This window comes from Lampetra fluviatilis, chromosome 25 (assembly GCF_964198595.1).
Source record: "Lampetra fluviatilis chromosome 25, kcLamFluv1.1, whole genome shotgun sequence".
Classification (NCBI taxonomy): Eukaryota; Metazoa; Chordata; class Hyperoartia; order Petromyzontiformes; family Petromyzontidae; genus Lampetra; species Lampetra fluviatilis.
Genome location: NC_136299.1, coordinates 7833875 through 7859987, shown reverse-complemented (window position 1 = coordinate 7859987; position 26113 = coordinate 7833875). Strand labels below are relative to the sequence as shown.

The following is a 26113-nucleotide window of genomic DNA, read 5'->3' as shown; positions in this document are numbered from 1 at the left end:
TGCTGTTAGCGAGCACATATGAAGGCCGGCATGGTACACGAGGGGGGTGAGTGATCAGCACCACGCCCGGCCGCCTTTGTCTCTCCAGTGGCGATGATTTTTACACACCGCACCAGGTACTCATTTTAGCCTCAGTGGACCTAAGGGAGGCCCAGGACCGGTTCAGATAGTCGTTACTGGTTGTCGTGAGGGGGAATTGAACTCGGGTCGCCGGATTCGTAGCGCAGCGCGCAAACCGCTACACTACCCCACACACCAGCATACACGCCCGTATACACACACACGCACACAAACACACGCACACACGCACACACACGCCCGTACACACACACGCATACACACACGCACACGCCCGTACACACACGGACACATACGCCCGTACACACGCACATACGCCCGTACACACACACACACGCCCGCACACACACACACGCCCGTACACACACACGCGCACACACATGCACACACGCCCGTACACACACACACACACACGCCCGTACACACACACGCGCACACACATGCACACACGCCCGTACACACACGCCCGTACACACACGCCCGTACACACACACACACACACGCCCGTACACACACACGCGCACACACATGCACACACGCCCGTACACACACACGCGCACACACATGCACACACGCCCGTACACACACACACACACACGCCCGTACACACACACACGCCCGTACACACACACACGCACACACACACGTACACACACACGTACACACACGCGCACACACACACATACACACACACACGCACACACACGTACACACACACAGGCACACACACGGACACATACGCCCGTACACACGCACACACAAACACGCCCGTACACACGCACACACAAACACGCCCGTACACACACACGCGCACACACATGCACACACGCCCGTACACACACACACACACACGCCCGTACACACACACGCCCGTACACACACACACGCACACATACGCGCCCGTACAAACACACGCACGCCCGTACACACACACACGCACACACACACGTACACACACACGTACACACACGCGCACACACGCACACACACACGTACACACACACAGGCACACACACACACGCCCGTACACACACACACACGAACACACACACACGCCCGTACACACACACGTGCCCGTACACACACACACGCACACACACACACGCCCGTACACGCACACACGCACACACACGCGCCCGTACACACACACGCACACACACGCACACACACACACACGTACACACACACACGTACACACACACACGCACACACACACACGCACACACACACACACGCGTACACACACACGCACACACACGTACACACACACACGCACACACACACACGTACACACACGCACAAACACACGCGCCCGTACACACCGAATGTTTACGTTCCAACCTGTCTTGAACCCGTCCCTCGACCCTATCTCCTCCCCTCCCGTCCCCTATCTCCCACGTCAACCCCAACACCCTCCCCCTATCTCCCACCTCACCGCCAACCCCGTCACTCCCACCCTCCCCCCTCTCCCCCATTCAATCGGAACCCCTATCCTGCTGTGTTTGCGTGGAACCGCTCTTTCAACCCCTCACCTCCCTCACCACCCTTACTACCCTCACCGCCCAACCTTTCCCCTCCTCCCCCCCCCCCCATATCTCTCCCCCCACCCCCGAGCCGACCCCCACCCCTATCGTTCCTCTTACGACACCGCGAGATGAGTGAATGAGAGACTGCGTAAGAGAGTGAGCGAGAGGTGGGGGTTTTACATAAAGCTAGTTAAAAAATAAATTACGAAATGATGAACGAAGCAAAGTGCCGAATACACTGAGCATCTTCTTGTTTCCACTGATCGTAAAAAAAAGAGAGACTGCGTACATTTTCTATAGACTGCCAGGCAAAGCACCGGGTGGTTTCAAGTCTCGCGGTGATTCTGTTGGAGCGGCTGAGAACCCGAGAGAGGGCAGCGTGTGGGGGACTCGTTCGCAGGAGCGAGCCGTGCCACTGAAAAAGGGGGGCCAAACGCATGACGCGCACAAAAATAACCCCCCCACACCACCACCACCAAAGTATAAATCTGCGCGTAAACACAAAAAATGCAATCGCGAACATCGTGTTTTCCTGCAGCGGAAAGGTATACAGCCATATCCCGTTTGTCGATCTACGAACGGATTTTAGCGACCCACCCCCCCACCCAAGAAGGATGATTGGCTGTCAACTCCACCCCCTCCCCATATCCCCCCTCCCCAACACCCCCCCCACCACCCCCAGGTCCGGTGGAGCCGTGGGGCAGCTGTTCAGTGTCCCTGACACAGCCACCGTGAACACGCTAATCCACCCGTCCACGTTTGATCGTGTTTTTTTTTAATTCGCAGCCCTTTGTCAATCCACTGCTGGATGAAGGCCTCCGCCCCCACGCCGTGCCTGCCTGAGTCGGTGTTGCTCGCGAGCAGCACTTGCCCCAACCGTCTGCGCAGGCTACGCGGGGAACCTTTGTCTGTGTGTGTGTGGGGAGCGGTGGCGTAGCGGTCAGCGCCCTGCGCTACGAACCCGGCGACCCGGGTTCGATTCCCGCTCACGGCCAACACCGTTGCCGATTATCTGAAGCGGTCCTGGGCCTCCCCCTAGGTCGACTCAGCCTTAAAACGAGCACGCGGGTGTCTAAACATTTGCACCAGGCACCCACCCCCTCCCTCGTGTGCCGTAGCGGCCTTCATAGGTGGCACACTCGCGAACAGCCGCTTTCCCCAACAGTCTGTGCTCCAGGCGACACGGTGGGAGGGGGGGGTGTCTTCATGTCTGTGTCGGTGCGATGTTGTCTCGGCGCGAGCTGCTGCTATGGAAGCAGCTGCCGCGATCTGACGTCGTGAGCGAGGCGAGGAGGTGTGGAGCTGGCAACGCGGTGATACTCCAACACCAACCCGGCCCTACCATCTCACGCGACGGACTCAAAAAAAAGATACGGGCAGCTGACTGATTGAACTGCTATTTAGCGGCAACTTTAGCCGTCAGCATATTGCACAGTACATACTAGGGCGTAACATTGCACTGATATAATCATCACCATCATCAGCAGCAGGCAGGGTCTATCCACGTGAGAAGAAGCGAAGCCATCTCAGACATATACACGTACATACTCTTTGTTTTTTTCGGTAAAGTCACGTAGGTAAAAAATAAAACAAAAAATTAATTAAATCACGACGTTTCGGAGGCAACACAAGCTTCCGTCTTCAGGTGGCACCGTCACAGCAAAATTAGCACCTGAAGACGGTGGCTTGTGTTGCCTCCGAAACGTCGTGATTTATTTATTTATTTTACCTACGTGACTTTACCGAAAAAAACAAAGAGTATGGATCCTTGCAGTCACGAAAACTTTAAATCTAGAATATACACGTACATCAAAAACCTTGTCCTTGATGATGATGATGGTCATCATCAGCCAGGGTCAATCCGCTGCTGGATGAATTCCACTCCGCAAGGCATTGCCCATCTCTCACTTGGGCGTCGTGTGGTTCCCTCCTTTGCCTACCATTCCGTCCTTAGCCTCGACCACCGGCCATTGTACACGCGTTTACTCACAAGGGTGTACACACACGCCAAAATACACAAACAATCTCGAACATTTTTAGCGTGTTTTACCCAAATACATGCATCCAACTGCTTTTGTGTGTGTTTGGTTTGTTGTCCTTCCCCTGCACATCCGTTGTATCACGGTTGGCTACATACGGTGCAAAAGAAGTTCGCCATACACTCATACAAAACATACGACCCTTACCAAGTTGTGCAAAATTCTCACGATTTTCTCGAAGTTGCTAAAGAGCTGCAATTGTCTTACAATTATAGACGAGAGCCTGTTTAAAACTGGAATAATACAATATCGGTAAACGAACCTGCTGTGCAATAGGTGTGATTTGGTTTCACTGACATGGGCACGGTGGATTCTGAAGTTCGGACACTGCTCCGAGCGTCGCGGATAAACACGCGGGCTCTCTCTCTCTCTGTCTCTCCCTTGCACACCGCTCACGCGAGGCTCCACGTTAAAGACCACATGCCCCGGGACCAGCTTCAGCTTCTCCGAGCCTCGTCAGCGGCGGTTTGTCGTGAGCCGATCGAACAATTTCGATTTAAAGCTTCTTTCGTGACTGCAGGGATTCATCTTCTAGGTTATTTCGGTAAAGTCACGTAGAAGGGAAATAATAAAATAATAAAAATAAAACATAATTCAATATTTATATTTAAAGCTTATTTCGTGACTGCAGGGATTCATCTTCTTGGTTCTTTCGGTAAAGTCACGTATAAGGGAAATAATAAAATAATAAAAATAAAACATTATTAAATATTTATTTTTAAAGCTTTCGTGACTGCAGGGATTCATCTTCTTGGTTCTTTCGGTAAAGTCACGTAGAAGGGAAATAATAAAATAATACAAATAAAACATAATAAAATACAATTCTCACGACGTTTCGGCCACAACGCAAGCAGCCGTCCTCAGGTGAAGACCAGGTCTGTCGGGGAGACAGCGTCTGGTCTTCACCTGAGGACGGCTGCTTGCGTTGTGGCCGAAACGTCGTGAGAATTATTTTATTGTTTTATTTTTATTTTTTTATTTCCCTTCTACGTGACTTTACCGAAAGAACCAAGAAGACCGATCGAACAAATCGCCCGCTGCGTTGCCCACGTGTTCTAGGAACGGGGCCCCTGAGTGATGCCATCCAACGTCACATTCACCACTCTGCATGGACTGCTCCCACCCGCCCCGCCCGCCGCCCCGCCCCCCGCTGCAGCTGTGTGTGGAGCAGTGTAAACAACGTTGAGATTTAGAATCTATTTCGTTTATTTTTACTTTGTGCAGGATTCCTGACGTCGGTTAACATCAGTGGCGAGTGATATCTGGACCGGTGCTTTGTAACTCCCCCACCCCCCCCACCATCCACTCTCCCTTCACAAACCAACACAGACCAGCGTGGTGAAGTATGGTCAAACAACCCTCGCCAACGGACTAATCAACGACCGAATTGGACATGGACAGTTAAGTCCATTGTGACGTCATCTTGATGGGTAGCGGAAGCGTGAAAATGTGAGTGGGCGGTGAAGTATGGTCAAACAACCCACGACCAACACATACGGTGTCGGGAGAGGCCTTCATCCAGCAGTGGATTAACATCAGCTTTGAACCTATCTGCGTGACTTTACCAAAGAAAGACCCAAAGAATATGAATTCCTGCAGTCGCGAAAACTTTAAGTCAATAAATTAGAATCTACATAATAACAACGTGGGAAGAAAGACGAGGACGACGATGGTGATGACGATGATGATGGAGGCGACGATGATGATGACGATGATAAAGGCGACGATGATGATGATGACGATGGAGGCGGCGATGATGACGATGATGATGGAGGCGGCGATGATGATGATGATGATGGAGGCGATGATGACGATGACGATGATGGAGGCCATGATGATGACGATGGAGGCGGCGATGATGACGATGATGATGGAGGCGGCGATGATGATGATGATGACGATGGGAGAGCTGAATTCCATTGCAGAACGGCGCGAATCAAGAAGCAGAAGACGCAGAGAGTTAGCGAGGAGAAGTCGTCGTCGTGGTTGTTGTTGTTGGTGGTGGTGGGGGTGGTGCAAGGCTGCGGCTGCTGTACCGCGTGAGCTGTTTGGTTGTGCTGGGTGTGCATGTGGTTGTGCTGGGTGTGCATGTGGTTGTGCTGGGTGTGCATGTGCTTGTGCTGGGTGTGCATGTGGTTGTGCTGGGTGTGCATGTGGTTGTGCTGGGTGTGCATGTGGTTGTGCTGGGTGTGCATGTGCTTGTGCTGGGTGCGCATGTGGTTGTGCTGGGTGTGCATGTGCTTGTGCTGGGTGCGCATGTGGTTGTGCTGGGTGTGCATGTGGTTGTGCTGGGTGCGCATGTGGTTGTGCTGGGTGTGCATGTGCTTGTGCTGGGTGTGCATGTGGTTGTGCTGGGTGTGCATGTGGTTGTGCTGGGTGCGCATGTGGTTGTGCTGGGTGTGCATGTGGTTGTGCTGGGTGTGCATGTGGTTGTGCTGGGTGTGCATGTGGTTGTGCTGGGTGTGCATGTGCTTGTGCTGGGTGTGCATGTGGTTGTGCTGGGTGTGCATGTGGTTGTGCTGGGTGTGCATGTGCTTGTGCTGGGTGCGCATGTGGTTGTGCTGGGTGTGCATGTGGTTGTGCTGGGTGCGCATGTGGTTGTGCTGGGTGTGCATGTGCTTGTGCTGGGTGTGCATGTGGTTGTGCTGGGTGTGCATGTGGTTGTGCTGGGTGCGCATGTGGTTGTGCTGGGTGTGCATGTGGTTGTGCTGGGTGTGCATGTGGTTGTGCTGGGTGTGCATGTGGTTGTGCTGGGTGTGCATGTGCTTGTGCTGGGTGTGCATGTGGTTGTGCTGGGTGTGCATGTGGTTGTGCTGGGTGTGCATGTGCAAGGGAACTGTGGTGGTGGTGGTGGAGGGGACTGGTAGCTGAGAAGACTAAAACTAGATTCAACTGGTTTGATTCAGAGCTCGTCGGAGAGAATAGCTCCCCTCTCTCACTTTTTTTCGGTGGAGATGTTTTTTTTATACACACACACAAATATATATAAAGAATGTGTCTTTCCTTGCGGGTTTATGTTCGCCATCGGGCCTAACACCCTCCCCCGCCCCGCCGCCCCCCACACACCATCAACGCCACCCCTGTTATTTGTCGTAATTTTGTTGTATTATATATATTTTTAAAACGGAAAAAAGTCTGTTCGGTTGTGTACCCCCCTCTCCCTACACCCCCCCCCCTCCCCCACATCCCTCCCCCTTCTACATTTCTCCCCCCCCCCCTTTACTCCCCCTCTACACCCCACCCCCCCCGCGACACCCCCCCCCCTCTACACCCCTCTACCCCCGCCCCCCACTCTCTACACCCCCTCTCTAAACCCCCCCTCCGCACCCGTCCTCCCACCCTCTACATCCTCCTTACACCCCCCCCCCTCTACCCCCCCTACATCCCCCCCTACACCCCCCCTCTACCCCCCCCCCCCACCGCCGGTAAGTCCTCGAATGCCCCCACTGGTTTTCTGGAATTCATAATAAACCACTTGGAGCGTTGTGAGGTCTGGGAACGTCAGATTTCTAGAGTTTTGACAGCACGTGTTCGCCTATTGTCACCATCATCATCGTGGTCGTCATACGTGTTATTATCAACGTCATAATCATCATCATGTCTCAGTGGTGATCGTATCGCCGTCATCATCATCATCGTCGTCGTCATCCTGAAGATTTCGTATTGATCACAATCTCACTGCAATCAGCAGCTTGCCGTAGCGTTGTTCAAATCATCATCATCATCACAATCATCTCGGATTTTTTATAGTGATCACGTAATTTATAGCAGCGGCATGACTATTCGTAGAACTAATCATCGCCATCATCATCATACTCGCGAATTTCACAGTGATCACAATCTGGAAGACATCATCAGCAGCAGCAGTAGAATTCAGACAATCATTATCATCATCACCACGGCCTAGCCTCAGTGACTAAAGGTTCCCGAACCGGTCCTGGGCCGACCCTCTATCTCCACCAATCCGCACCGATGACCATCGGGGTGAAGTATGGTCACGTAACCTCCACGACTCGCGCAGAGCGTGGGGAAGCTTTCATGCAGCAGTGGATTGACAAACTGGCTGTGATTAATATGGAAACAATGATTGACCCCCCATAGGTTGTCGCGGTCGGGCTGTATAATTAGCTCTGCCGTGTGTGTTCGTTTCCATTCAGCTGCTGAAGACGCTTCCAGCGTGCGCAGCGAAACGTCGGACATCGTGCCGAACAACACGCGGTACAACCCAAAAACAAGTCGATCACAATACATTTTAAAAAATGACAAAAGCGCAGCCCCTGCAACTGCCCGCTCTCACCACTGCTGGTGGAAGGGCCTCCACCTCTCTAAAGGGTATTTGGCCTACTCTTCCAAGCTGGCCGGGCAAATTGGAGGAGTTGGGAACACCCACACTTTTCCCCACCGCACTCGACCCGCCATACGATGAGCACTTCACGTGCCCATAGACACGTCTGTGCAGACGGGAGGTAGAGTGAGTCAAGAAACTTGGCCATTGTTTAAACTACAGCGTCGGCAGGTCCAATCTAACCGGTAAACTCTGGTGCAGAATATATACACAGCAGCAACAACAACAACAAAATAATTATATTCTTGGTTCTTTCGGTAAAGTCACGTAGAAGGGAAATAAGAAAATATAAAACAAGTGTTTTATATTTGTATTATTTATTGTTATTTTATTATTTTATTATTTCCCTTCTACGTGACTTTACCGAAAGAACAAATAATATGAATCCCTGCAGTCACGAAAGCTTTAAATCAAAACAAAATAATTGCTATTGTCAGTATTTCAGTAGAGAAAGTACATTCATACGTGAAGGGAGAGAGAGAGAGAAACGTGATGGGTGGGAGTTGCCTCGATGCCCTGGTACATTCCCCTACAGCCCCGGGATTGCAGTTGCCCACACACCCAGGGTCTCCACCGATTATACCCCCCCCCATCCACCACCTCCCCCCACCTTCCCCCCCCACCACCACACCCGCCCCCCTCATCTCAGCTTGAGTTTCACGCAGCCGTCATTGCCTGCAGAGCATCTCTGGTTCACGAGCTTTTGAACTGTGACCCCTTCATCTTAACGCAGGGGTCATCGTATCTGGAGGGTCACTCGTAATCTGGTGGGGGACAAACAGACGCCTCCATTCATTGGTGCTGCTGGTGGTGGTGGTGATTGTGGTGATTGTGGTTGTGGCGGCGGCGGTTGTGGTGGTGGTGGTTGTTGTGGTGGTGGTTGTTATGGTTCTGTGTCAATGTTGTGCGGGAGGGAGGAGCGTTAAGTGTGTCATTTTTTGGACGTTTTTTGTTGTTGTTGTTAAAAAGGCCGATGTGCTGATGGGATGGGTTAAAAGAAACAGTGTAGCCCCAACAGAAAATATACAGGCGACGTTTTGTGAAATTACACTTCATCACGCGAAAATAAAAAACATTGTATTACTATTATTATCCTAGAATAACGTTGCTTGAAAAATATACGTAAAAATATACATAGAATAAAAAAATATACATATTCACAGTGCAATGAAGGACCATTGCCTGAAACGTCGCCGATTATTAGAATTGTACTTCTTACGACCACATACAGCGTTTTTTGATGAATGTGTTGATTTTTTTTTACACGGCATCACTGAAATAATTAGCTTCTTCATATGAGATCATGATTATTATTTATGACACGAGCCGTGTGTTTGTGTGTAGGAGTGAAAATCACGCCCGTAACTGGACCTCGTCTACATTTGGTATCAATTTTGTGGGGGGTGGGGGGGGGTGTGTGCTGGGTGGGAGGGCAGAGTGGGGGGCCGGCCGCGTCGCATCGCATCGCCTCGATCATCGATTCGCACGCGAGGCGAGATAATCAAACGAGACCCAAACGAAAGTCTCCTCCAGACAAATTATCAGACCCAACGCGAGTCTGTGGAGCTCAAGAATTATATAACCACGTGCCCCCCTCCCCCGCGTACCCACACACACTCTCACGGACTATTTCTCCCTGACCCTCGTCTCTAACCGATACTGCCGTCCAGTGGCCCGTCCAGTGGCCCGTCCAGTGACCCGCATTCAACTCGGCCGCCCGCTCTGTCCACCCTCGTCCACCCTTAACCCCCCCCTGCCCCCCCCCCCCACTTTCCTTCCAACCCCCCCCCCCTCTCACCGCACCCCCAAAACCTTAAAACACAAACACCCACAACTCACGGAGAGAGGCAATTAGTGGCTGTCACGAGCGCCCTGAGCGAAGCTTAATTGGGGTGATTGATTCTCCACGGAGATGGCCGGCACCACCGCCTCACGCTATAAGTTAGTGGGGGGCAGGCAGTGGGGGGGGGGTAGAAGGGGGGCTTTGATCACGAAGTCCGACGGAACGGAATGAACGCACTCTCGCCAACGGACTAATCAACGACCGAATTGGACATGGACAGTTAAGTCCATTGTGACGTCATCTTGATGGGTAGCGGAAGCGTGAAAATGTGAGTGGGCGGTGATTTTAGTTCTTGGTTGTTGTTGTCTGTTGTTGTTGTTGGTTGTTCTTGCTGACGACCAAGTCAGCCCGAATGCACCTCCGATGAGCGCGGCTGGCCACGTACGGCGCGAAAGAAGTTGAACACACGCACGGATCTGAGAACCTCAGCGGCGTCGATGCTGCTTAGCGCGTGGGTGACAGACTGCCGCCTCCTACTCCTTGTGGAGTTGGGAGCTAAAGCGGTCGCGGTGACCTGGATGTGGTGTGCCGGGCGCGGTCCCGGACAGACCCAGTTTGAAATTAAACCACCATCCCCAACTCTCTCTCCCCTCCCCCCCACACTCTCTCTCTCTCTTGAGGCGCGGCTCCGGCTGGAGCACGCGTACCACACACATGTCGGTGATGTGCAGCGCGGCTTCTTCGAACGCTGGGGAGCCGGACAAGCCCCTCTCTGCACCAGCGTGGACGGCACCCTCGTGGTGTTCACCTTCTGAAGCGCTCGCTCGTCACCGTGGCGTGCGCGATGACCACGACCACCACCACCACGTGACTTTTCTTTCGTGTTGTGCGCGGTGCTTTTAGCGCCACAGCGCGTGGATTTGTAGCGATTATTTTCATTTGTTCGCTGGTGACTTTGTGTATTTCATATCGAAATCGCCTCCAGTGCTGTTGCTGCTGGCGGCAATAAAAGCTGTTTAAAAGTCAAAAAGTCTTCAGGAGTGTGTGTCGTGGTTGGCATGAGCCCTGGTGCAAGGAATTAAATGTCACCCCTCCCCCCTCTGACCCCCCCCACCCCCTCCCATCTTTTAGCCCGGCCACGGCGCAGTTGCACCGCCTGCGCACTCGATAGCCACGCCACCGTCTTTGTCTCTCTCGCCACACACTCTCCCTCCCACACACTCTCCCTCCCACACACTCTCCCTCCCACACACTCCCCTGCCTCTCTCCAACTCCTTCCCAAATTGTCTCCCCCCCCTCTCTCTACCCCCTCCACCCCCGCATCTCCCTCTCTCTATCACTCCAGTCCCGCAACTCTCCCCCCTCTCCCCTCCTCTCTCTCTAACCCCCCCACCCCTCCTCTTCCCTCTCTCCAAACTCTCTCCCACCCACTCCCCCCGCACTCCCTCTCCTCTCTCTCCCACCAACCCACTCTCCCCCTCCCCACTCTCTCCCTCCCCCACCCCCACCCCTCCCCCCCTCCGCTCTCCCCACTCTCTCCAACGCCGCCAGTGCCACAAACCGCACGCTCGGCTTGTGGTGGAGGCAGTGCCGCAACTTCCCTCCGATGATAAAATGCGGCCACCAGCCATCGCCCACAACGTCAACAACCACACATTTACCACCACCATCATCACCATCACCACCATCATCACCACCACCCCCGCAGTCCCAGCTTAAGCATCGCCAGCCACCATGGAAGAAAGGCAAAGATCCCCCGTGTAGACACGCAGGCCGCCGCGGGCAAGGGCCATTAGCGAGCGCCTATTAAGATCGGTACAGCGCAGGAAGTAGTTGTGTATCAACAACAACAACAACCACCACCACGCCCTGTCGCCTTTTGTCTCCCCGAGTGGCGATGTTTACACACCGCACCGGGTACTCATTTGAGGCTGAGTCGACCTAGGAGAGGCCCCGGGACCGCGTTCGGATTAATCGTCACCGGTGGTGTTGACCGTGAGCGGAAATCGAACTCGGGTCGCCGGGTTCGTAGCGCAGCGCGCTGACCGCTGCACCACCGCTCCCCACACCATCACCACAACCTCAAAGATCCTCCCCGCGTCGCCTGAACACGCTGTAGGGGCAAGTGCTGTTAGCGAGTAGCACCTATAAAGGCCGGCACGGCACACGAGGGGGTGGGTGGCCAGCACCATCACAACCACCATCACCAGCCACAACGAAACTATCTCCGCAGCTCAGCTCCCCTCAAACCTCTCCACCACGCCCTCTCCTCTCGCTCCACCCTCTCCACCTCTCTCCCTCCTCCATTCTCCCCCATTCCCCCCCTCCCCCTTCACTTCTCTCCCACCCCGCCAACTCCCCCCGTTCTCCCTCGACACCCCCCCCCCCCGTCTAACCCCAGACCACCACCCCCTCCGTCTCCCCCTCCCCTCCTTGTCGCTCCCTCCCCCTCCCCACCCATCCCTTCTCTCTCCATCTCCCTCTCTCCCGCCCACTCACCCACCCATCCACACCCCCCATCTGCTCTGACCCCCCCGCCCGCCCCACCCCCCAACATTCCGTCACACCCTCTCTCCTCTCGTGTAAGAAAAAAAATAAAGTTTTAAAGAAAATAAGAAAGAGTGGTGGGGGGTGGGGGGGGTGGAAGAGGACGAGAGTGGGGGGGGGTAGACTCCGCCTCCGTCCGACCACGACTCCAAACTTCGCCGCTCGGATAAACTCTTGAAGTTGAGGCTTGTGATGCAGTCCGTGCAAAACGGAGGTCTCTCTCTCTCTCTCCGTGTCCCTCCTCTGCCCGTGTCTCTCTGTCGGACTCCTCTGTCTCTTCTTTGCGCTCTCCCCAACCCACGCCATCATCATCATCACCTCTCTCTCTCTCTCTACCTCTGCTCTGCTTCTCGTCGCATTTGGCAGTGGATGTTGCTGGGGGGCGGAGGGGGGTGGGGGGGTGGGTAAAACTTTAAATTTCTGTGGCTTGGAGAACTTCTGGCCTTCAAGCGCCCCCCCCCTCCCCCCCGATAATGTCTACAGCTCTACTCGCGGGACTCTTTGACGTGGGCGATTGTGTCTATAAGGTAAATCTTCACTGCAGTATACACACACATACAGTCTATAATGCACGCGCGCGCATGTGTGTGTGTGATCGCTAACAGCACTTGCCCCAACAGTCTGTTGACGCTATAAGTGGGGGGGGGGGGTCTTTGCGTGTGTGTGGTTGGAGAGCGGTGGCGCAGTGGTTAGGCACACTGCGCTACGGACCCGGCCCGCAAAGTGACAAAAAATTCTGAACCGGTCCTGTGCCTCCCCTAGGTCGCCTCGGACCTTAATGAGTGTGTGCCTGGTGCGGTGTGAAAACGCATCAGCAACTGGGGAGACAAAGGCGGCCGGGCGTGGTATCGGCCACCCACCCCATCGCGTGCCGTGCCGGCCTTCATAGATGCTCACTCGTTCCGAGCACTTGGCCTCAACAATCTGTTGAGGCTATACGGGGGATCTTTGTCTTTGTGTGCAGCGTACTGCGCTGCAATGTCGACTGGGTGTGTGTGAGCGACTATTTAGCGCGCGTGAGTCTAAACTTATAACATTATACTTGATACAATCAATGCGTTATAGTGTTATACCATGCAGCATTTGTATACACGTGTAAACGGTGCAGTTGACATCGGCACTGGGGAGACAAAGGCGGCTAGGGCGTGGTGTCGGCCAGTCACCCCCTCGTGTAGCCGTGCCGGCCTTCATAGGTGCTCGCTAACAGCACTTGCCCCAACAGTCTGTTAAGGCTACACGGGGAATGTTTACACGTGTGGGGAGCGGTGGCGCGGTGGTTAGCGCACTGCGATATGCACGCGGTCAACCGAAATCGATTCCCGCTCACGGCCAACATCAGTGACGCGTCTGTCTGAGCCGATCCCGGTCCTGGGCCTCCACTAGGTCGACTCAGCCTGGAATGAGTACCTGGTGTGGTGTGTTTATGGGGATACAAACGCGGCCGTGGTGTTGGTGACGTCACTCCCTTGTACACCCTGTCGGGTTTAATAGGTGCTCGCTAACAACACTTGCCCCTATAGTATATGACATAGGGTAACTTTGTCCACTTTAATTGAACAAGCTTTTGCAGAACATTACACGCAAATATAGAAACACTCAGACACACATAGAGACACACCCATACATACAAACAAAGACAAAGATCCCCCGCATAGCCTCGACAGACTGTTGGGGCAAGTGCTGTTAGCGAGTAACACCTGTGAAGGCCGGCACGGCACACGAGGGCGTGGATGGCCAACACCACGCCCGACCGCCTTCGTCTCCCTAGATGTTGACACACCGCTCCAGGTGCTCATTTGAGGCCGAGTCGACCTAGGGGAGTCCCAGGACCGGTTCAGATAATCGTCACCGGTGTTGGCCGTGGGCGGGGACAAGGGCAGAGTCATACACAGACAGACGCGAGCACACGGAAACAAACAAAACCAGGCACAAACACATGGGCACATAAATAGAAAATAAAAAGATCCCCCGTATAGCCTGCACAGGCTGTTGGGGCAAGTGCCGTTAGCGAGTGGCACCTATGAGGGCCGGAGCGTCACGCGGTGTCCACACGAGACACACACACACTCACTCACACGGCAACACCCACGTGCACACGGAGAGACGCACACACGCAGCCAGCGGCTTGCACACAGACGTAGTCTCGCATATACGCAAACACAGGCACTCACGCAGACACACAAAGCCTCGATATGGTATACACACACCCAGACGTGCATAGCTTCACACACACGCGTAGGCGCACGGAATAGCCTCGCAAACACGACCAAAAAAAAGACAAAGATCCCCCGTGTAGTTTTAGCAGACTGTAGGGGCAAGTGCTGTTAGCGAGCACCTATGAAGGCCAGCACGGCACACGAGGGGGTGGGTGGCCAGCACCACGCCCGGCCGCCTTTGTCTCCCCAGTAGCGATGTTTACTACACACCGCACCAGGTACTCATTTGAGGTTGAGTAAACCTAGGGGAGGCCCCGGACCGGTTCAAATAATCGTCACTGGTGTTGGCCGTGAGCGGGAATCGAACCCGGGTCGCCAGATTCATAGTGCAGCGCGCTAACCGCTACACTACCGCTCCCCACTAATACATACACACAGGCTCACACACACACATGGACTCACACACAGCCTCGCACACACACATGGACTCGCACACAGCCTCACACACACACAGACGTGCAACCGCACACAGATGCTCTCACAGGCACAGCCTCGCACAGACACATCGCCTAAAACATGCACAGACTCACATAGCCTCACACAGACACAAAGTCTCACACAGACACAATCTCACACGCATAGGCACACAGCATAACACAGAGACACACAGCATCACTCAAACACACAGACACACAGCCTCACTTAAACACACAGCCTCACACACACGGGCACGCGGTCTCACACACAGCCTCGCACAGCCACACAAAAAGACAAAGATAAAGATCTCCCATATAGCCTTAACAGACTGTAGGGGCAAGTGCTGTTAGCGAGCACCTATGAAGGCCAGAACGGTACAAGAGGTGGTGGGTGGCCAGCACCACACCCGACCGCCTTTGTCTCCCCAGTGGCGATGTTTACACACCGAACCAGGTACTCATTTGAGGCTGAGTCGACCTAGGGGAGGCCCAGGACCGGTTCAGATAATCGTCACTGGTGTTGGCCGTGAGCGGGAATCAAACCCGGGTCGCCGGGTTCTTAGCGCAGCGCGCTAACCACTACACCACCGCTCCCCACTAATACATACACACAGGTTCACACACACACATGGACTCACACAGCCTCACACACACACATCCCTCACACACGCAGGCACGCAGCAGCATCACGTGATACACGGACACACATCCACACTCACACGGTCACTAGCCCCGCGGAGGCAGCCGCACCTCGTGCACGCACAGCTCGAGTGCTACTAAGATCCCAAATTACGTGAACTGTCGTGCAGCTCCGGCGAGCTCGCCTTCGTGTCATTAATAAATAATAATTACATCGTTCTCAGCGCGATGGTCAGCGGACGCGCTGGACTTTGTCACCCAGAGGTCGCCGGCTCGATTCGATCGCCCGGCGCGGCAGTAGCAAGAACGGGGGGGCCGAGTTTCTTACCGTCCCATCACCCGCCCCGTCTCTGTCCACCCAGCAGCGTCAATGGGTTCAGCGTCAGTCGATCGGCGCGGTGGGGTAAAGTGTGGGTGGCTACCCACCATTGCGTACCATCGACGAGCACTACCGTGGAAGAGTAGGCCAAGTGCCCTCCAGGGATGGAGGGAGGCTCTATGGAGCTCCCTCCGGCGGATGCGCCTATCCGCCAACAGTAGCGCGAACTGGCACTTGCAGGGGCTGCGCGTGTGCCTTGTTTTGCCGGAGGAAGAGGAAGAGGGATGGGTCGTTGCGTGGAGCGGTGCGTAGCCGCTCCGGGCAGGGTTCCCCGGGACCCCTCACGTCCCGCGGAACCCTGCGGGGATCTCGGCGGTCGAGGGGGGGGGCTGCAGCTACCACCTCCTCCTCAACAAGAGGACGGTCCTGGGGAATCCGGGACAGGTGGCAACCGACATGCTGACCACTCTCTCTCTCCCACTTATCTCTCCCATCTCCCTCTCCCCCATCTCTCTCACGTCTCTCTTCGCTATTTCCCACCTGTATCTCTCCCACTTCTTACTCCACCATATCCCTCTCCCACCATTCTCCCACCTCTCTCCTTTCTCTCTATTTCATCTCTCTCTCCCACCGCTTTCTTCCACCTCTACCTCTCCCACCTCTCGCCGCTTATCTCTCCACCACTTATATCTCTCGCCACCACCCCTCACCTCTGTGGGAGGGGGGTGGGGGCGGAAAAGCCCCTCTCTACCGGCGTGAATGGCGACCACGACCACGTGGCTTTTTAAAATATAAATTTGTGTTTCGTGTTATTTGTTGCAGGTGACTTTGCCTTTCGTCTCGAAATCGGCTCCAGAGCTGTTGCTGCTGGAAGCAATAAAAGTGGTTTAAAAGTCTGCCTCGCGTCCCTCTCCCCCCCTCTCCCTGTCTCCTCCTCCTTCACAGAGTAACTCCAGCAGAGGCCTGGGCATGGGGATCCTGGACAAGCGACAACAGCCGGCGAGCGCTGCGCCCGCGGGCAACTTCATCTTCTCCGATCGACGCCACCGCTCCCCAAAGTTCCAAGAATTCTGCTTCAAAGCGGAACCAACTTTGCAGCAGCATAATCAACAGCAGCAGCAGCAGCATAATCAGCAGCAGCAGCATAATCAGCAGCAGCAGCAGCACAATCAACAGCAGCAGCAGCACAATCAACAGCAGCAGCAGCCGCACATCTTCCCGAAGGAGGGCAAATTCCGCGACAGATCGTACAGCGAGGGCGGGGAGCGGCCCGCTCTTCACCGGGTCGCCAGCGCCGGCAGCGCCACCATCCCGTGCGGCGGCCTCGGCGCCCAGAGCAGCAGCTCGAGCCGCTACAAGACGGAGCTGTGCCGCCCCTTCGAGGAGAGCGGCGCGTGCAAGTACGGCGACAAGTGCCAGTTCGCGCACGGAGCCTACGAGCTGCGCACGCTGGTGCGCCACCCCAAGTACAAGACCGAGCTGTGCCGCACCTTCCACACCATCGGCTTCTGCCCCTATGGCCCGCGCTGCCACTTCATCCACAACGCCGAGGAGAAGAGGTCCGCCCACGGTGGCCGAGGCGGCGGCGGTGGCGGCGGAGACCACCGCCCCAGGCTCCAGCACAGCTTGAGCTTCTCCGGCTTCTCCACGCCCGCGATGCTCGGCTTGGACTCGCCGCCGCGCCTACACAGCCCCCTGTCGCTCACCCCGCCACCGCCGCCGCCGCCCCCGGGCCTCTACGCGGAGATCGACGCGGCCCTCCTGGCCCCCGTCGGCTCCGCTGCGGCGGCCGCTGCCTCCTCGTCGTCCTCCTCCGTCTCCTCGTCGGCGTCGTCGTCGACGCCACCGCCCTCGTCGTCCTCCTCGTCGGGCTACTCGGCGGGGGGCTACGCCAACAACGCATTCACCTTCTCTCACCAAGAGCTCGCCAACATGTTCGCACCCTTTGCCATTCCACGTCCAATCCAACAGCAGCAGCATCAGCAACAGCTGCTGCAGCATCAGTTGCAGCAGAATCATCAGCAGAATCATCAGCAGCCAGCTCCGGTAGGTGGCGCCTCTCCGCCGACTTGCCCCGCGGGCTGCGAGCAGAGGCGCCCCGGGGGCTCCGCGCCGTCCCCCGTGTCGGAGCCGCCTCCGAGCCCCCAGGGCTCCTCCTTCTCGGACCACGACAGCTGCTCGTCGTCCATGAGCTCCTCGGGCAGCCTCAGCGGCTCCGAGTCGCCCGTCATGGACCCCAATCGGCGGCTGCCAATATTCAGCCGCCTCTCCATCACCGACGACTGAGGGCCGCCGCCGCCGCCGCGGAGAAGGGGAGGTGTGCCGTTTGTTTCTGGACGCTCGGCGGTTTTTTTGTGTTGTTTGGGTAGGTGGGGGTAGGTGGGGGTAGGTGGGGGGGTTGGCTTTGGGGGCTTGGGACTGTGCTCAGCAATCGGGATGAAAATAATCCGACCGCCCCCCCCCCCACCGTGACTTTCACCCTCACCTCTTCTCACCTCAAAGCCCCCCACCTTCCCCCCGACAACAAGCCCCCCCAAACCACCCACCGCCCATCAGTGATTAATTCTAGGGATTTTCACGGGTTGGCGGATCGCAGGAAGATTCAAGGATCAATGAAATTTCATTTTCGCCTCGCCGTTTTGATCGTCGCATTTGTGCCGGTGATCGATGTGAGTCGATGGGTCTCTATCGATTCATTGATCGATTAATGAGGGTTTCTATTCATAAATAAATACATTGATCGAGTAATTAATTGATTGATCCGAGCGATCTCCACGTGGCTTTAATTTGCAACCGAACCTCCAACTCGCATTCCACATCCATTGGGGTTTCAGAGTTGACTTTAAAAAAGTAATTCTATTATTATTTTAAATATTAATATTATTAATTGATGATGATGGGAACAAATCGTAAACAAAAAATCGTAATTCATTGTTCAGGAAAGCCTCATTCAAGCCTCAAGACTCTCTTTCAGGAGGGTCCTGCTACGTTTGGCCATGAATTCCAACTTTTTTTTATTTTCTTCAAATAATGATCGAGAGTTTGGCTTTTCGTGTGCGTCTGGTGTTGCTTTTTTGGAGAGACAACCAAAACAACACCGGAGAAACCCCACGACCACGCTGCGTGTGTGTGTGTGCACGAGGATGTGACGCCACTTAACACTCCCCTTTGCATGCGGGTTCGCAAAACCCACCCACTTGCTGTACTGCCACCCGTTATGATGAATGAGAGAAAGAGATAAAAGGCATGTCCGGATTGACCGGGTGCAACGTTCTTCTGTCGCATGAGGCCTTCATCCAGCAGTGGGTAGAGCATGACTGATGATGGAGATTCTTTATTGGAGAGAGTAAATGTATCTTACTCTGAACTGGAAGCCCTCTGACTTATAGCGGAACAAAAACTACACCGCCTTACATTAAACATGTACAATAACTATAATGCTGATCGTGACGGTGTTGATATTACAAATACATGTTGATGATATTCGTTTTAATAATTATTATAATAATGATATGCATTTATTTATCCGATGAGTCCTATGGCGCGTAGTAAAGAGGACCCTGCACTGGGATGTTTGGCCGATGTCTGAACGAGTTTTACGAGCCACCCAGATCTGATTCAAGTCATCGTTTAGAGCCGGGCTGTCAACCGATAGCCAAAGCGATCGATTGCTCTACCGATCATCGGTTCCATTAATCGACTATTCGGATGACATGCATATAAGTGGGGGTTTCCAGCCTTCACAAGACATGATTTGGGGGTTGGTCACCAGCGCGACTAACCAACCGCCAAAAAACATTCACTTTTAATCGTTCGTAGATTAATTCTCAGAATTGACTTAATCGTACGGGGCTCTGCTCATTAACGATTAATGTACCAGCTGCATAGGTCCTGTAATACACACTAACATTTCGGGCAATGGGCCTTCTTTAGGGCGGAGAGAGAATCGACAGGCAGGGAGACTGTGACTTGTTCAAATTATTTCAGGGGCTGCATTTATTTGGGAATGTAACGTCTCAAAAAAACAATTAATCACCCCCCCCCCCACACACTGTGAAATGACTCCGTGGATCTCTCTGCCAGCTCTGAAAAAGGGCCCACGTGCTGAAACGTCTTCTCGTCTCTCGTCACGTAAAGGTGCCTTCGGCCGTAGGGAAGACAAAGGTGGCCGTGTGTTTTTAGGTTCACAGTCTGGGGCTTCCTCCGGAGCTGATCACGAAGAATGGGCCACGTTCACTTTATACTCAGCGGGGCCAAATGGCCTTCAGGAGTGGAGACCCCTTCTATGAGCAGTGGCGTTAGCGAGCACTTGCAGCGCTGCACCTTGAACCCATTTTGGAACTTTACACTCAACTAAAAAAATAACTGACGGGCTCTGAATCAATCACTAATGGTCATCATTGTTATCGTACTTATACAGATAGGGTGGCCTTATTTTAAAAAGAAACAATGCACACTGAATCTCGCTAAATCTGGCTCAGTTGCAGCTCTTAGAATTAAAATCATCCGGTTGACTGTCGTGCGACGAACAGCAGTGTTCTCGTGTAGCAGAGCGGGTGGGGACGTGTTGCCCTCTACTGTGTGCGTAGAACAGAGTTGACACTTGAATAAAAAGGGATCTCAGAGGTAGTTCTGTTATGTCCGCTTCCGTGGGCCGTTTTGTGTGTGGACCAGACAGCGTGACACTTGATAAAAGATGGAATATCAGAGGTAGTTCTGTGATGTCCGCTTCCGTGGGCCGTTTTGTGTGTGGACCAGACAGCGTGACACTCGATAAAATATGGAATCTCAGAGGTAGTTCTGTGATATCCGCTTACGTGGGCCGTTTTGTGTGTGGACCAGACAGCGTGACACTCGATAAAATATGGAATATCAGAGGTAGTTCTGTGATGTCCGCTTACGTGGGCCGTTTTGTGTGTGGACCAGACAGCGTGACACTCGATAAAATATGGAATATCAGAGGTAGTTCTGTGATGTCCGCTTACGTGGGCCGTTTTGTGTGTGGACCAGACAGCGTGACACTCGATAAAAGAAGGAATCTCAGATGTGGCTCTGTGATATCCGCGTCCGTGGACCGTTCACTTCACACGGAGGGGGGGCGTCTCACTGCTCCGCTCGATTTCCGAATGGATTTTTTTTCTTGTCATCTCGCGACGCCGCCGCTAGCAACGATCGGGATAAAACAATTTAGGGGGCGAAGATGAGAGACACGTAATGAAAACTTTGTTTTGTAATTGATGCTGTAAGCAAATGTCTTGATGGCTTGATTAGTAAGCCCGTGACGTTTACCCACGCGGTGCCTTACGCAGAATCACCACGCGCCTTACCAATTGCACACTTCCAACTGCCTTTGGATGGGAGATAGTAACGTGATTTTTGTATTACATTTTGCCAGTTGATAATCGTGATGATGATGATGATGATAAGGGTGATTGTAATTATAATCATGATGGTGATGATATTAGTAATGTATTAACTATTAACCTGCAGTGCCTTCCTATTTAACTCAGCATGCGAGTCTCTTCTTGAACATCGCGATAATTGCCACAATTATCCGGATTATAAGACGCTCCGGAAAGTAAACACGCACCCAACAAATTTTTGCTTAAAAATACCGGGAGGTGGGGGGGCGGTGCGGGTGGAGTGTGGGGTGGGCCGCGGTGTTTGGAGGATAAGTGCGTCTTACAATCCGGCCAATGTAGACAGCGTCGTAATTTCACGGGTGTGCAAGTGGTTGTCGTTGAGCGGGGAGCGGTGGCGCTGCGCTTTGAACTCCGCCTAAACCTGAGTTCAGTTCACGACCCCGCGACCGACATCAGCAGTGATGACCGGCGTGGTGAAGTATGGTCTAACGAACCCCGTTGCGGGGGGCGAGCAGGCCTTATCATGCAGCAGTGGATTGGTGAGAGGGCTCTGTAAACTCAATAATACTGCCCGTGGGTCAACCTTTATTATTGTTGTTGTTGTTGCGAAAAAAAAGCAATTTCATTACAATTGGCTGTGCCTTGGCAAAGAAACAATGACGGTGGCGTCGCGAGCGTGGTTATGTGCACTGAGCTATGAGCAGCAGACATCGCCCACCGCTCCCCCAGAGCCGATAACACCTGCGGATTCCCTAAAGATGCTTGAACCCCCCTCCCTCCCCTTCCCTCTTGGGGGGGGGGGGCAGGGGGGGGCATTGCCTCCCTCCTACACCACAAGTTGAAATTCCCCCACTCCCAGTTTGTGTTCGTTCAATGAGTTGCGTGTGGTTGAGTGAGCCTCTCAATGACGTTCGCGCACAGGGTTTAACTAAAATAAAGGGCACATCTTTAGTAGCGGAATTTTTACAAAGCTGATAAAAAAATATACTTGGGGGGGGTGGTTGGTTGGTTGGTTGATTGATTGGTAACCGCAGTGCGTAATGGGTGTCACAGGCTTTGCCGCGTGACAACGTGGTGGGGTGGCGTTGTTGTACCGTAACTCTCATTCCCCACGTCCTCGCCACCACCCGCACCTACCGGCGTGGTGAAGTATGGTTAAGGAAGGACGGGGGGAGCGGGGAGGGTGCGGGGATAGGGGGGCGGTCTTTTTCAAATGACTTTCTTTCAAGCGCCGCTGTGGTCTTGGCGTCACGCCGCGGATTTGAATCGTGATTCGTCGCAGTGGCGACGCGTCTTCGTTCTTCTCGTTTGGTAAGAGTACAAGTTGCATTGTACGTAGCTACAAGATGAGAGCTGTCGATGCAAGATCCGAGGTGCGTTGTCAGGGGGCAATAGCTGTCAGGCGATGGACGGGATTAGCGACGATGATAAGAGCACGTGGCCACAAGACACAAAACTGCAAGATTGGTTGGCTACGTACGGTGCAAAAGAAGTTCAACATACATGAAAGAGCTGTTCCGTGCTGTCTTACGTTTTTGTTTTTCTAATGAACTACTTACACCGTCAAATGCCTTCCGTCGGTTATAAATGACAGAGCCTTAAAATACATTAACTACACTCATTGACAAACGGAATCCGTCATCTTCATTCCACTGTTTTGTCATTCGATGACGACGATGATGTATGGGTTCACATAAGAGTACAATTATTTTCTGCCGTTAATTATTGTCTTTTTTTTTACTCGCTATTATTCCACACAGCCTCAACACGTGACGTTTCCGTTCTTGGTCCTGTCTCATTCGATTAGGGCCTCTGTTGTGATTTATAATATTATTATTATCGCTCTTGTTATCGATTGTGGTTTCTCTTTCTCGGCTCCCGGTTTGCGGAAACACGTGGCCGCAACTGGCGGGTTACTTAGTTGCGGGAGACGACAATAAGTTGGCAACTCAAGGCGGCAGCCGCCAGCGTCACAACGTATCAGCAGAGGTCGTAACCGGGTACCCGATACCCGTACCCTACCCAATACCCTGCTACCCGTACCCAGCCGGGTACGGGTACCCGTTTGCGACCCTGGTGCGGCCGGGTACGGGTAGGCCGTGAGTCACTGGTGAGTAACCGTTTGTCACTCATTTCCCAACGTCTTGTCTCTTCTCACAATTCAAGTTCCTAGAATCAACCCACCCGCGCCTGCAACATGGCTTCATCCCAGAGGTCGCAATCAGGTACCCGATACCCGTACCCTACCCGGCCGGGTACGGGTAGGGTACGGGTACGGCCGGGTACGGGTACGGGTACCCGTTTGCGACCCTGGTGCGGCCGGGTACGGGTAAGGATTCAAAACCCGTTTGCGACCTCTGCGTGTCAGTCATTCGTTCGTGGAACTGGGGGCCGTAGTCCGATTACTTCTCGTTACTCATCTTGTGGCTACCCACTGAAGTCATCGATTCACGATTTACGATCAACTAGACGCAATCGTATTTACACGAATATAACAGTCGTCAGAAAACACAGTATCGCCTCTTCCCTACGTGCGTGTGTGCGTGGTGTGCCGCTGGACGGGAGGTGACAGGCATCATCAGCCGCGTCACGGGAGGGGAGGTGGCGGGGGGTTTCCCACCTTCATCGGGGTGGGTGCGGACAACAGGATGTTGGTCAGAATAATTAACGACGCAAAAAGTTGATCATGATACTTTAATCAATCAGTGGACTTATTATTATTTTACTCATTCCACCGGCCTACTGATCGAATTGTAAACAGCCGACTTCGCTAAGAGACAGAGGAGAGAGAGAGAAACTCACATCGGTCACATCTCTATCAGAAATTTGAGCTCAACTCGTACTCTTCGTTATTATGTTTTATTACTATCATTATTATGGAATGCACAACCGCTATTTAAATTATTTATTACAAACAAAAAATTTTTTTCTCTTGTTGTCGTTTATTATTGTTGTTGGTCGTTTCAGCAAAACAAAAAAAACTGCGTTCATATTTATCGGGGTGATGTTGAAACGATAGATTGTCTATGCTCTCATTATTATTAATTGTGATTAGCGTGTTAAGTTATGTGATTGCGGTTGTTAACGTTATAGGATGCGCATGGGGGAGGTTCTATCTTGTGATAGGCTGCGCACGCTTGCGGTGGGGGGAGATCGTATTTCGCATCGATGTTTGACCCCCCGTGACCCCAACGGGGGAGGAGGAGGAGGAGGAGGGGGGTTGATGCGTGGAATTTTTTTCCTTGGAACACAACTGCTACAACGTGGCTCATGTAAAATGACGATGATGGTGATGTTTTACAACACACACGATTAAAATGGAACAGACAAACAAAAGACGCGGCTTAATTTAAAATAACAAAAAAAAACACAATAAAAATTCAAAGGTAAACAAACGAATAGTGACGTGTGTATTTGTGTCATTTCTTATTGTTGTTTGTTTGCACGGTCTTGTTAACGCGATGGTGCTGCTTGGACTGCTGGTGGTGAATGGTGGTGGTGTCAATGGTGGTATTTGGCTCTCTGGGTGTAAGTGGTGGTGATGGTGTCAATGGTGGTGGTATTTGGCAGAGGTGTGGACTCGAGTCATGTGACTTGGACTCGAGTCAGACTCGAGTCATGAATTTGATGACTTGCGACTCGACTTGGACTTGCATAACAATGACTTTGTCCCACCTATGAGATGTGGACTCGAGTCATGTGACTTGGACTCGAGTCAGACTCGAGTCATGAATTTGAAGACTTGCGACTCGACTTGGACTTGCATAACAATGACTTTGTCCCACCTCTGGTATTTGGCTCTCTGGGTGTGAGTGGTGGTGGTGGTGGTGGTGTAATGGTGGTGGTGACATCGCAATTCGTACACGGCGCTACGAATCCGGCGACCCGAGTTATATTCCCGCTCACGGCCAAAATCAGGTAAAATTATTCGAAACGTCCCTGTGCCCCCCCCCTAAGTCAACTCAGCCTAAAATGAGTACCTGGCGCTTTGGGAAAATATCATCACAAAGGCGGCCGGGCGTGGTGCTGGTCACCCACCCCATCGTGTGCCGTGCCGGCCTTCATAGGTGCTACTCGCTAACAGCACTTGCCCCAACAGTCTGTTAGGGCTATACGGGGGATTTTTGTCTTTGGCAATGGTGAGTGTTGTTCTGCGTCTGTTTGCAGCAGTGGAGCAACAAGGGAAGGCGCGAGTGGTGAGCGAGTGTTTATGGGCGAGTGAGAGTGGTGAGCGAGCGAGTGGTGAGGAAGCGATAGGTGAGCGGCGGTGGTGAGTGATAGCGGCGATTAAACGGCGAACGAGCGATGATCAGAGTGCGGTGCGTGAGCGAGGGCTCACGAGTGAGTGAGTCGTGGTGAGCAAGGCATTGTGGGTAGTGGTGTGCGCGGGATGAGTGAGAGTGGTGAGCGAAGTTTGTTGAGTGATCGGTGTCGACTCGTGGTGAGCGAATGCATGGGAACCCGATCTCAACTAAACAGCCCCCCCCCCTAAAGCCCCCCCAACCCCCCCCCCCCCCACCAAATTATAATCCCACCATATCCCCTCCACTAACCGGGCACCACGCACCAGACCCAGCCACCGCTGTGCCACATCCTTCAGCTATTTTATTTGAAACCGAATAAATACCAGGGCAGGATTAGAGAGCAGAGGGAGGGAGAGAGAACGAGAGAGAGAAAAAGAGACGAGCCAACAAGAGAGAATATTTATTGGAGTTTCCCGTTGCGTGATTGACAAAGCCCCCCCCCCCCTACGCCCCCAACCTACAACTGCCACCGCCCCCCCCCCCCAATCGTGCTAGCCCCCCTCCCCCCCCCAAATCGCCCCACGCACAGCGCACTTAA

General features: G+C 53.4%; 1 protein-coding gene across 2 annotated transcripts; it reads left to right on the top strand.

Moving 5' to 3' along the window:
- Positions 1-12441: 12441 nt before the first annotated feature.
- Positions 12442-24670, top strand: LOC144941758 (mRNA decay activator protein ZFP36L1-like). 2 transcript variants are annotated; one of them, XM_078868174.1, is made up of 2 exons: positions 12442-12845; positions 16854-24670. In XM_078868174.1, the coding sequence occupies exons 1-2, from the start codon at positions 12792-12794 to the stop codon at positions 18192-18194; spliced, it is 1395 nt and encodes a 464-aa protein (XP_078724300.1). In that variant the 5' UTR covers positions 12442-12791; the 3' UTR covers positions 18195-24670. The 2 variants fall into 2 exon arrangements, with proteins under 2 accessions (XP_078724300.1, XP_078724301.1); XM_078868175.1 differs by lacking the exon at positions 12442-12845 and adding an exon at positions 14627-16352.
- Positions 24671-26113: the final 1443 nt, after the last annotated feature.

Excerpts from the sequence above, each read along its gene's own strand:
- LOC144941758 (XM_078868174.1), top strand. The coding sequence starts at position 12,792 with ATGTCTACAGCTCTACTCGCGGGACTCTTTGACGTGGGCGATTGTGTC. Across the intron at positions 12,846-16,853 it reads TGGGCGATTGTGTCTATAAG|AGTAACTCCAGCAGAGGCCT; the intron begins GTAAATCTTCAC and ends CCTCCTTCACAG.